General features: G+C 35.5%; 1 protein-coding gene across 1 annotated transcript in view; it reads right to left on the minus strand.

Annotated features, from left to right (window-relative positions):
• PIGK (phosphatidylinositol glycan anchor biosynthesis class K) overlaps positions 1-13,768 on the minus strand; it is a 101,178-nt gene that overhangs the window by 64,401 nt on the left and 23,009 nt on the right. Inside the window, 7 exon segments of the mRNA XM_049771783.1 lie at positions 714-824; positions 1,654-1,771; positions 4,716-4,812; positions 7,452-7,502; positions 7,505-7,547; positions 7,549-7,563; positions 10,028-10,163. Of these exon segments, the coding sequence (XP_049627740.1) occupies positions 714-824; positions 1,654-1,771; positions 4,716-4,812; positions 7,452-7,502; positions 7,505-7,547; positions 7,549-7,563; positions 10,028-10,163 (571 nt within the window).

Consider the following 13,768-nt stretch of genomic DNA (forward strand, 5'->3'; position numbering starts at 1 on the left):
ACTAATATTGGAGAGATAATACAGCAAAATTACAGGACTAGGGAAATAGTACAGCACACAGGACATTTGTCTTGCATGCAACTGATGCAACTGACCTGCATTCTCTCCAACACTTCATGTGGTCCACTAAACCCCTCACAGAGTTACCCCAAGAGCAGAGCCAGTACCTGAGCACTGCCGGGTGTTGCCCCAAAATAAAATTAAAAAAAAGTTTATTTATATCTTACATAAATTCTAAATGAGAACAAAATGAGAGAAAAAATTCCTGGGAAGAATAAATTTGATTTGACTCCAAAGAATTTCAGCAAATGAATCTTTTAAAAGTCTATAAGTGACATGGGGAAGAACAAAGCAAAAACATCAAAATAGAACAGTACTTTAGAGAAAAGCAAGCTAATAAGGATAAAATGTAGGCCTTTTGAGGTAAAGAGAGAAAGATTCTTTTTTTTGGTTTTTGGGCCACACCTGGTGACGCTCAGAAATCGCTACTGGCTTGGGGAACCATATGGGATGCCCTGGGATCAAACTGTGGTCCATCCTAGGCAAGCGCAGGCAAAGCAGATGCCTTACCCCTTGTGCCACAGCTCTGGATCCAAGAAAGAAAGATCATTACAAAAGGGCACTCATTATTCAACATATAAAGTATCATCAAAAAGTACAGGGAATGAACACACTTATATTACATATGTATGATACATCAGAAAAATACTTACAAGGTCATGCATATTTGTTTGGCTTGCTGGATTAATTTCTTCCAAAAATTCCAAGACATAATATGTATATCTATCCATAAGGTGGACTCCAATTGCAGGATCAGGTTGATGCTATTAAAAAAAATGCTTTACTTAAAGGATTCTTTAAAGAAGTGTCTAAGATCATCATGAAGACAAAATGTGTACTATATAATCATCCTTCTAAGAAGGCAAAAAGACTAAGAGTTAGAAATAACAAGAATAGGGCCCACGATTAATTCAGTGGTAAAATAGCTGTCCTGCAAGCATGAGGCATAAATTCAGTCCCCAGCCAACACCCATGCTAAGTGATTCCTGAGCACCTCAATTTGTGATCCCTCGCCAAGAGTATGATTTTTGGCACACCAAATCTAAGTACATGTAAGCATCACAACTGTACTGTGCACCTATAGTAAGAATGACAACTGAATATAGGAGCACTGCAAACAAATTTTCAACCTCTGGTCACTGCAAAAACAAGAAAGAGAAAATAGAACGTAATGCAAGAAGGACAGAAAGAGCTCAACCCTGGTACCAAATGATTCCCTGAGCACTGTCAGGCTCTATAATATCAAGCTGGGCGTACTTCCTGAATACCACTGATTTGCCCCCCACCCACACACACACACATACAACAATTGTTGTTTGCTTGTTTCTGGGCCACAGCTCACAGTACATAAAAATACTCCTGTATTTGTGCTCAGGGATCACTCCTGGCTATACTCAAGTGACCACATGCAGTACAAATCAAACCCAGGTTAGCCTCATACAAAGCAAATGCCTTACCCATTGTACTATCTTTTTGGCCCCCAACTTTTTATAAATAAAAGAAAGACAAAATATATTCCTAAGGCATGTAACTTCAATAATGATTACATATACAAAAGACAATGAAGTATACAAATGGTAAAAATGTACCTACCGAGAGTGAATCTTCTCCCACCTGGCTACTAGCTAAAGCCATTATATTAGGAGAATAAAATCGCTCATACATGGATGCTCCTTGACAAGTATCAATAATAAAAAGCAGTTCATTGTAGCTGAAAGAAAAAATAATAATCTTTACTATGATTGATCATCAATCATACACTAGTATTCATACATTTCCATAACATGCGTAAGTTGTTTCTTATTTTACTGGTTAAATAAAAGTGTTTTGATAGAAATAATGGCCGCTAATACTTCCCACATAGCCAGGTCCAGGCTGATACCTCTGTGAAAATCTAAAAAAGTGAGAGCATGGGAGACAGATTTTTCCTTTTCTTTCTGCATGAACTACAGCAGCCTACTACCACAATCTACATCCTCCAACAGTTCTGGGGTCGAAGTGGTGGTGCAAGTGGTAGGGAAGTTGCCTTGCATGAACTGAACTAGGATGGACTGTGGTTCGATCCCCAGCGTCCCATATGGTCCTCCAAGTCAGAAGTGATTTCTGAGCACATAGCCAGGAATAACCCCTGAGCATCACCAGGTGTGGCCCAAAAACAACAAAAAAAAAAAAGGAAAAGAAAAGAAATGGCCCAGTTCTGCAACTGGAATCAAATCTGAGTAGCTCAATCCTCTCAGATGAGATCATACTACAAAGACTTTCTTTGGAAAAGGGATTGGGCCAAGTCCCACCCACTCACCCACCCAGCCACAGCACAGGAAAACGCAGAAGGCGTTGCCCACAGTCACAATCTTCCCTGGCAGAAACAATATCAGCCTAGCTCCTCCAAAAAGCTTCAAAAGAAAATGGCAACTGATACCTCCCAGATAGCTCTATCTGGGCTGATTTTTCTATGGCAATCTCAGAAAGCAGCGGGCTAAGGTAGAGACAGATTCCCTTTTCTGTATGAACTGTACAGCAGCACAATACCACACCCTACTAGACCCTCCAATGGATAAAGCCTGGCTCCAAGACTTAACCTTATCAAACTGACAAAACACCAAATTTGTCCAGTTCTATAAATTCTGGACCATGCAGCTATGTGCAGCTGCTCGACCCCTCAATATTTTATAGTACTGAAATCTGATGGGAGAGTTACATAGATGTCTACCAAGCTCAGTAAGCCTAAACAGTAGCACAGAAGGCTCAACTAGCACCAATGACAGCCCACTAAATCCTTAGACAGTAACTTTAGTAAAACCGTGGAGAGATATAACAACCATTCTAAATTGACCATTATGGATCAAAGTTTTGTTCATTCCACACTTGCCTCTGTGTTGTAACAAACTATATCAAGTAAATTTGTCTGTGCCTGCATGGTGGGTGGGACACCCTGATCAAGAGATAGTCACACTGATCATGAGATAGGTGTTTGAAAAAAAAAAAAAGTATCAATAAGTGGCAGGGGTGTTTACAAAAGACTTCCCAATACAAAGCTAGTATCCCCCCTAAAAAGAGTCTAGAGTTCTGTTTTGGGTTTTTTGTTTTAAGGGTCATACCCAACAGTGCTCAAGATTTACTCTTGATTCTGAGTTGAGGATCTACCCCTAGCAGTGTTCAGAGGCTCATCTGTGGAGCCAGGGATCAAACCCAAATAAGACACATACAAGCCAAGCACCCTACCCACTGTACAAATCATTTAAGCCCTTCAAAGGTCTAATTAGGAGACACCTCAATATGTATAATAATGAGCTACAAAATGGCTTTTGCAACACTTTCTCCTTCATTTCTCTATATATGTTGTATGTCGCAGAAACCAGGTGAACATTCAATTCAATAAATATTAATTTGGCATCTATTACACTGTCCAAGAAACTGAGCTAGGTACAGGAAAAAATATTATAACTTAATCATCATACTACATGAGCTTCAAATTTAACTGGAAAAAAGACTCAAACACAATTAAATTGAAATGAGAATTACGAATATTTACTGAGTTGGAGTTTTGAGTGTATTTAGATCCAATTACTTTAAGAACTCAAGAGAGAAACAGAAACAAACAAGCAAAAAACAAAAAAAGAAAAAGAAAAGAAAAAGAAACCACATTTCAGCAGAGGAAAAAACCTTATCCCAAGGTATCTAAAAGCGTAAACACTTAGAATAAGAGCCAGAGTACTGTACTGCTAGGTTTAGAGTAAATGTGAAAAAGATTGGAGGAAAGTAGTTCCAGACATGTAAAATAGAAACCCATATGAAATTTGGTTCTTACCTTCTAAGTTTTAGGAAGCCACCAAAGGCCTGTTTTTAACTGAAAGAATCTAATCAGCTCTATATTTTAGAATGATCTTACTATTTGGTAAAGATAAAAGTAGGGAGCAGGACCAGAGAGGCAGAGTTAAGACATATGTTTTTCATGGCTGACCTAGGTTTGAACTCCAATACCAATACAGTCCTCACAGCACTTCCAGGAGTGATTCCTGAGCACAGAGCCAGGAGAACACCCTGAGAGCAATGTCAGGGATTGCCCCCAAATTAAAAAAAAAAAAAAAAGTAGGGTCTAGGGTGCAGACATGTTATCTTAAAAGATGTCTTTGATAAACTAGATACAGGTAAATAATTCAAGTATGAAATCTTGAACTTCAAAATTCAAGATGACAAAGGAACAGCTATAAGACACGTTGTTATGAGACATCTGTGGGAAACCCCCGAGGATGAGAAAATCTAAGGTTCTAAGAGGCAACACAATAAAAACACAGTGCTGAGCACTGACATTGTGGGTATAAAATTTAATGCAGACACTTTCAAGCTATTTAAAGTTGACAAGTTACTTCATTTACATTTGCCTTAATTTAGTCATTTGTAAACATGGTAGTGATAATATTATCTGCTTTGAGTTATTAAAATCAAATAAGATAAATTATACAAAACACAGTACCTAGTACATATGTAATAAATATAAGCTATGTATAAGTCATAATAACCTACCAAATGCTTCCTCCTCAAATGGCTGAAACATCTGCAATTAAGTTTTAATTACACAAGAACTATAAATCCACTAACTGTGGAAAAATTAGTTATTGTCTTATAAAAAGTAATCATTTCCTATTTATAATTACCGTCTTTTCTGCCACATTTGTTCAAAAGCATCTGCAAGTTCTATGTTGGTAATTTCTTCAGAATCTTGAAACTTCAAGAATCCATTTCCACCATGTCCTAGGAGCAGCCAAAAAAATTCAAATAAAAACATTTGCTTTATTAAAACATTTTATGTCACTTTATACTCTAAAAATGAAAACATTATGGGAGCCAGAGAGATTGCACAGTGGGTAGGGCATTTGCCTTGTTTGAGGCCAACCAGGCTCAATCCCTGACTGGCTCAATTTTTATATAGTCCCCTACACCCTTCAGGAGTGATTTCTGAATGCAGAGCCAGTAGTAACCCCCTGAGCATCATCAGGTGTGGCCCAAAATTTTTTTTAAAAAATTATGAAAAACTAATGTAACTTTCTATCACATCAATAAAAAGAAAATATAGACTCTATATAAATATTGTACATATATCTTTAAAAGTTTCTCCTCATTCAATCCTAAAAACACACATATATACATTTCACTAAGTCCACTATTATATCCAGAATGCTTTTCATAGATAAAACTTTCATAAATACCAGGCAAAAATTATTGATAAAAAAGGAGTCAAAGATAATAGCTTGTCCCAAGATATGCTACTGCTATTTAGTATATATTTGGAATCCTATAACCCAAGGAAATATAGAGCTCATCTTAAAAAAAAAAAAAAAAAATATATATATATATATATATATATAAGAGGCTAGAGACACCCAAAAGATTAAAAAAGAAAAAAAAAATAGTGTCAGACTCAGTATTGTAGTGTGAAAGCATACACAGAAAATTACTCAACAAATGATATAAAAATACGTCCTAACACCACTTTATTTTCTAAACAGTCAATCATTTCATGGTGTAAGTTATTGAATTTTATCTTAGACACTGGAATTTCTTTTCTGCCATCATGAATGACAACAAAGACTCACTCAGAAACCAATTGTAAAAACTTTTAGTTTAATATACTAAGCAAACCAAAATAAGTTCTCTTTATTTGTGCAAATACATGAAAAATTCTTATAGCTTTCAGGTTTAAAAACTGTATAAATTTTTTAACTTCATTAACTCCACTAAACTAACTTATAAAGTTTAGAAAATGACTAAATCTTGAAAGATATAAATACCTGTAATATGACAGACAAAAAGTAAATTAGAGAGCAGTAAGTGCTCTGCTATATGAGATCTAAGAAGCATAGGGCACTGAAAAAGAACTTAAATATTACTTAGTCAACACTCATTTTACTGAATACAATCATAAGACAAGAGCATTAGTAATTTAAAAAATTAAAGATGAAAACTGTGGGCCCGGAGGAGATAGCACAGCGGCGTTTGCCTTGCAAGCAGCCGATCCAGGACTTAAGGTGGTTGGTTCGAATCCCGGTGTCCCATATGGTCCCCCGTGCCTGCCAGGAGCTATTTCTGAGCAGACAGCCAGGAGTAACTCCTGAGCACCGCCGGGTGTGACCCCAAAAACAAACAAACAAAAACAAAAAAAAAAACAAAAAACAAATGAAACTGTGAGTAAGGTGCTTGACTTATGCACAGCTGACCCATAACTGACCTGGTACTAACATAGGTCCCATAAGGCATCACCGGCAGTGAAGTCTGAGCACAATCAGGAGTTTAGTTAAGCTTAGCCCCCAAACCTTCTCCCCATCCAAAAATAATTATGAAAAAAACACTATCAAAAATAAATTGGGAGTTCAAAATGTAGTGAAAGAAATAAATATCCAAGCAAGAAAATAATAATAACAAGCTAAATGCTAAGACAGAAGCTACAGAATAATATGGCTGTGAAGAGAAAATTTTAAAATATACTTCCAAGGTTTGATGTATGGCAGTGAAATTTGGGAATAATTGGCTATTATGAATATACTGTTTATTTAGCTGTTTATTATTTAAATTCATTTTAGTTTTTACTCTTGTTCTTATTCCCTTCCAGTTGTCTGGTACATCATGGATTTATATCTTTTGTCTCAGGATCTAATTAGTGATGGAGCCTCCTTTCTCCCTGGCAGTGTCCTGTATAAGGGATTCATTTTGTAGTTGCTGAAGACACTTTACATTTATGTGATTGGTGATTCTATGATTTTCTCTTCATAGCCATATTATTCTTGCAAGGAATACTTGCATCCCATATCCTAGGAGGCACCAAAAATGAAATCTGAGGCACAATGTAACCAAGTATGCAAGTACCATAACCAGTGTGTGACCGCCCACATCCTCATCCCAGAAACTGAAAGAGAAGGGGGCTGGCTCAGGCAAACTTAAAGCCTTAATTAAAGGCAATTTCATAAGCTTCACTCCAAAGTAACATTAAATTAGAATTTTAGGAATAAAGCCAAAATATCTGCATTCAAATCATTGTTATAAACTCTAGAATTTAACGATCAATCAGTAGGAAACCATTTAAAAGCTTTATACAGAGACAGATCTGTAGCTTTGATTAAGTAGATAAGCAGGATATTAGCAAAGACAAAATTAAAGTCAGAGAGGTTATAGCAGGATATTATGTAAGATGATGTAAGGTTTACCAAGGCAGTGAAAAAGATAGGAAAATAGCACAAAAAGTTTTTAGATATTATTTTATTACTACTGTGGAAAAAGAATTACATAATAAACTACTTGAGCAAAATTCATTTAAGGTATTTAAATTTCTTGCCAGGTGAATTTTAATTTTAAAGGTGAGATATTCTGTTACTAAATTTCTAAAACTCTGAAATTACCTGTCATATAAATAAGAATATTGCTCCGATCATCAGAAAGAAGACGCTTGACCGAGGAGTACTAGGTGGGACTCTTCCAGTTAATACTCGTAAAAAAATTCTCCACAGTGACCTAAAAGCATAAAAGGACAAAAAAAAAAAATAGGTTAAATAGAAGAGCACGAAAAAAATCTGATTTTTTAACCTTCAAAACATTTCTTCTTTGTCTCTAAGTATACTCAGCATAAACAACATCAAGATACAAAGAAAAAAATAACTTAATTAAAATACGTTTATTTAAATATACACCTGAAAGTAACGTTGCTTTCATCATTAAAAGAAAATAGGTTAAATAGAAGAACACGAAAAAAATCTGATTTTTTTTTTTTTGGTTTTTGGGCCACACCCGTTTGATGCTCAGGGGTTATTCCTGGCTAAGCGCTCAGAAATTGCCCCTGGCTTGGGGGGACCATATGGGACACCGGGGGATCGAACCGCGGTCCTGATCCTTGGCTAGCGCTTGCAAGGCAGACACCTTGCCTCTAGCGCCACCTCGCCGGCCCCAAAAATCTGATTTTTTAACCTTCAAAAACATTTCTTCTTTGTCTCTAAGTATTACTCAGCATAAACTAACATCAAGATACAAAGAAAAAAAATAACTTAATTTAAAATACATTTATTTAAATATACACCTGAAAGTAATGTATGCTTCCATCACTAAAAAGAAATACTAAAAACAAATTTTGAAAAAAATAACTCAATTAAAATACATTTATTTAATAGACAAGAGTAACTTTGCTTCTATTACTGAGAGAGATACTTAAAAACAAATTTGTAAATTTAAAACTTTCAATGATTCGCTAAGTATTGCCCCCAAATCATAAATGTCATCATTTAAATTGTCTTTATTTTTATAGAGGTCGTGCTTAGGAAGATGGAAAAACACAAACTCTTACAGATAAATTCACCTACATTATAATGATTGTAGTAATTAAATGAAAGGAATTAAAAAATCTATGAGTATAGGTATATAAAATGATCTATTATCATTTTAAAAAATTTTTGCTGCTTAAATTTCATTACGGATTATCTTTAATATAAAAAAATTCCTAATGCTTTAAAGCAGGAAATTCTGGATCTCTGAGATTTTTGAAAGCATATTTAAAGTTAGTAAGGAGTAGATAACTAATTTAAAGTTAATAGCCAAATCATTTATTATAAAAGATTTAAATTTTAAAAGCAGAAAATCTATCCAGTTTTCTTGCTCAAGTTTTCCATAGATATTTTGTACATAAATGTGTGTGTATGTGTTAGGGGCAGAGAGAGGGGAATGTGGGTTATTATTTCTCCAGAATACAGCAAAATGATAAGTGTTTTAATGGATTTCTTATTGGCTAACTAGAAGAAAAAATTTGGTCCACATCTTATGATGACTAAATGAAAATTCAGCATCCATACACATTTATTCACAAGAGGTTTTTTAGTGTCTTCAAAGAGCTATAGGTACTTACTAGGTGTAAGTTACATAAGAAACAACTTTCCTAAAAGAGCTTACAGCCTCAGAGTAAAAAAGTATGTTTCATAAGTATTTTTAAACAGTGTCTAAGAACATGGGAGATTTACATGTTATTTTTAATTAGGCAGAATTCATCAATGCTTTACATTTCGCACCGATTTACAACCGATTAATTTTAAAACAAAATTTCAAAGAGAGGAATCTTTGTTTCCTGGGGACAGTCATGCCTGTCTGGGCAAGAGCAGGAAGGCTCCCATCCTAGTCCCCTCCACAAAGCTCGAATGGGGCCTCCTTCCCAATCTTCCCTCAGCTTCCTTCTGGGTTCCAGTGCCATCACTATTCCATATGCCCTTTGGGGCTAGCCAGTGGGTCCACGCGAAGTCTTTTCAATTTATATCATAGACTTCCTGCATATTGGATCTAGCACTTCTTTCAACACCTTGAGAATTCAGCACTACAAACTACCAAAGTTCAGTAGGGAAGCTAAAGAACACGTCTATTGTAAAGGATATGAAGAGAAATCCAGGAAAATCTCCAAATCTGTCCAAACACCTGAGCCTTATAGATGAGGACCCAAAATCAACACTGAGAAATTAAGAAATGAAGAAATTCTTAATTGAGAAATTAAGAAAATAGTCCTTTATATTTCAATTTTGCCTCTTATTTTATATTATAAATATGTACAAAACACTGGAAGTATATTAAAATAACTTACTTGAATAGTAAAATGTTTCCTATTGGTCATTTAAATCCTACCACATTAATTATTAAAAATAGGAAACTTGATATTTAGATCATATATGAAAACAAAATATTATAAAGAAAGCTGCTAAAAAAAACTTTACAAAAGTAAAAAAGCCAAGGTAAACCTTTTCTACCCTAGATTCATATACAAAAATGTTCATATTGTAATATTTTTACTCAAATAAAGTTTCCCATAAAGCAACTCCATAGGCAATTAATTATATCAAGGCTTCAGTGGCAATTATGTACAAAATATAAGGGTTAAGACTTTTAATCTACCATGATTTTGAAACTTAAAACAGTTACATTCTTAAAATGTTCATAATTAAATACTTACCTCATAACTCCTGTAATCTACTTCCACATCATCTCCATACACATTTAGTTCCATATTCTTGTGACTAAATACTGTGGCTGGTTTGGGATTTCTGGGGTTGCATGCCATATCATCTGCAAGCATCAGAACAATGTGACTAGAAAAAAAAAAGTCCAATAAATATATAATGTAAATAAAACCAAAAATTTAAAAAGAGCTATTGTATTTATAAATAGGAAGTCATGGTTCACTCTTTTCTTCATTAAAAATTACTCAAAGACTGGGAAGATTATCTCAAAGGGCTGGAATATCCGTTTTTCATTTGAGAGCCTGGATGTCAAGCCCAACACTGCATAATTCCCTAAGCAGTAACAGAAGCAAACCCTGAGCACCAACCTAGAGTAGTCCCAAATGATTTCCAGGGAGTATGGTCCACCAAAAAAAATTATTTTTTCAAAAAAAATAAGTACATATTTAAAATAACTATTTTATATCCCTATTCATTTAAATTTTAAAATGGAAGGAAAATAGCAAGAAGGCATGAATATCTGCAGGATTTGAAATTACTAACAAATTTCTTATAGAGCACAATTGATGCTTTATATATAGCAAAAGAAAGTTAAATGAGTTTCTCTTCTTCCAAAACAAAACAAGAAAGCAACGTTTTATAATAAGAGTTGTCGAAGCCACACTGGATTATGGTAGTCCCAAAGAATTAAACATTCAGAATCCCAACTGCTTACATATAAACACACACAGCAAACACATATCCACAAACACAATCCAGTGTGCTGCAGAAATATAATATCAATCAATTACTCATCATGGCCATTTCTGAATTAGATGTTGGGATAAATAACTCTCAGGCCAACTTCTTGCTTCTGACAGTTAAGACTAAATTTTGCCCAAGTGGTGAGCTTCCTTTAACAAGTCAAATCAGTATTCCCTTATGCCAATGATTGATGTCTGTTCTATCATTGAGCTACATCCCAGTCCCAGGTCAGTAAATTTTTCTAACTTAAAACTTGTTAAGGATTCCCATTAAAATGTAAGGAAAATCTCAAATCTTTATAAGGTTAAAAGACAGGCCAGGGAATATGACCTGTCTAACTTCATCATCCTTATCACCCATGTTCACTAAGCTGTTTCCACGCAGGCTTTTCTCTTTTGTGAATTTCTCAAATGAAAATGAAATCTCTAGAATTTCTCACCACAATACACACTAGACTCTAAGCTCTCCAAGAGCCAAGACTCTATCCTATTCAACATGGCATCACTCAGCCCTAGTATAAAAAACTGAGATACAGAAGATATCCAATAAAAATTCACTAAACGAAGAAAAATATTTGTATTTCAGCATACATTTTGCGATAAATTTAAAAAAAATTACTCTTAAATGCTTCTCATTAAGACTGACGAACATAAATCAAGCAATTCTTTATCATACTCTATGCTTGAGTTTCCCAAACATAAGGAGAAAATTAATGTGGTACATATAATTAGTTTGGCAAGATGAAAATGTTCCACTGCATATGTTCCAAATGCATTAAAGTTCAAAACGGAAACATTGTGAATTTTCTTGAAAACTGGCTAGACTTCTATTTTGAAAAGGTTCCAACCCTGCCACTTTCAAAGATCATATCCTCAGCTGCTACTGATTCATACCTACAAAATGGTGACATTCTATACAAAGAGGGACTATATCTTCTCTTTTATTAATAAGTGAATATAATTAACCTATATTTTATTTCAAATGCTAACATGTTAACCTAAGTTTCATTCAACCACAGGTTTATAGAGTATTAAGTAAGGTTGATCTTCCAAATTCAACACAAAACTGACAGCATTTCTTAGGGTTACACTTTTGGCTTAAGGTTAATTCTATTCTGTAAAATTAAAATGATTACTAAATATCTAATGTTACAGAATCATAAAGCAGTAGGATAATTTCATATTAAAATGATAAATCTAAACATCTTCTTCCAGATAACTTGATTCTCCATATAAACACTAGAACTCTTCGGGAACATAATCACTATCATATATCAAATCTGTGAAGCTGGGGAGAGAGTTCAATGGATTGGAGTACATGATCTGTATGCAGCAGCCCCAGGTTCAATCCTTAGCCCTGCCTGGTCCCTGAGCACCACTAGGAGTTGCCCCTGAGCACGACTTCAAGAGTAGTCCCTGAGTACTGTGATGTGGCCCAACCCCACCCCCGAAATAAGCATATTTGTGGATGAAAAAATAAGTGAAGGCATGGACTGAATCTAAAGGTTAGAAATTCTCATTCACACTTTCTGTTCTAGCTTTTTCTAGAACTAAAAAAATCTCACTTGGTCCAAATGTTAAATGTATATAATGCCACTCAATTATATATGTAACAATAAACTCATTAGTCTCATAGTTCTTATAAAACAGGGGTCTCAAACTCGTGGCCCACGGCCGTATGGGGCCCTCCATACAACATTTTGTGGCCCGCACCAGCCTTCAAATATCGCAGTATTCGCGATTATTCGTTTACCGAAAAAAAATCGCATTAAACATTCGCATACCCCGAGCAGTCCCGTTCGGGGTATGCGAATGTTTAATACGATTTTTTGCGATTTTTTTTTCTTACTAATGCGATTTTTATTGCGAATATTCGGTAAGCAAATAATCGCGAATACTTTGCGCCTAGCGCAGACATCATTTCTGCTGCTCCTGCCTGCTGTCCCTTGCTAAGAGAGAGAAGTTTATTACAGAATTAGATTTTGTCATACCTGCATCATGACTTCATCAAAGCCTGCAGTGAAGAGAAAGATTGATGACGAGCACAGACAATTTCAGGAAAAGTGGGAGACGCAGTATTTCTTTGTTGAGCACAGGGGCATCCCCACATATCTTATTTGCTCAGAGAAAGTTGCAGTGCACAAGGATACAACTTGAAACACCATTATTCAACTAAACATGCTGAGGAATGTGCAAAATATCAAGGAAATGAGAGAGCCAAGCAGGTTGCCAGTCTTTAAAGTATGTCTAATGAGGCAACAAGATTTCTTCAAGAAAGCAACCAAAGAGAATGTTGCATCAGTTGAAGCTAGTTACATGGTTAGTGAGATGATTGCTAAGGCAGGGAAACCATTCAGAGAAGGAGAGTTTGTTAAAAAAAAAAAAAATGCATGTTCCAGGTTGCAAGTATTATCTGTCTGGAAAAGAAAGGTCAGTTTAGCAAAATCAGCCTTTCTGCCAACACTGGCAAGAGCGCATTTCTGACATGTCAAGTGACATTTCTCATCAACTGTGTGAGAAAGCCAAATGTTTTGATGCATACTCAGGGCACAGATATAATAGATATAACAGACACTGTGCAGCTCCAATTTATGTCTGTGGTGTTGATTAATATTTTGAATTGACAGAGGAGCTGCTCACAGTAATTCCAATGCATGGCCAGACCACCGCTAATGAGATATTTCGGCATCTGTGTGATGCCATTGAAAATGCAGGTTTGCCATGGAAAAGGTTTGTTGGAATAATAACCAATGGAGCGCCATCAATGACAGGGAGGAAAAATGGACTGGTGGCACTTGTTCAAATAAAAAACTTGAAGAGGCAGGTGTAGAGAAGGTCATTGCTCTTCACCGCATTATCCATCAGCAGGCCCTTTGCAGTAAATGCCTGCCATGTGACAATGTGATGTCTGTTGTTGTGAAATGCATCAACCAAATCAGATCCAGGGGCTTAAAGCACAGGCGGTTCCGTGCTTTTTTAGAGGAAATGGAG

The sequence above is a fragment of the Suncus etruscus genome, chromosome 4 (assembly GCF_024139225.1).
Source record: "Suncus etruscus isolate mSunEtr1 chromosome 4, mSunEtr1.pri.cur, whole genome shotgun sequence".
NCBI lineage: Eukaryota > Metazoa > Chordata > Mammalia > Eulipotyphla > Soricidae > Suncus > Suncus etruscus.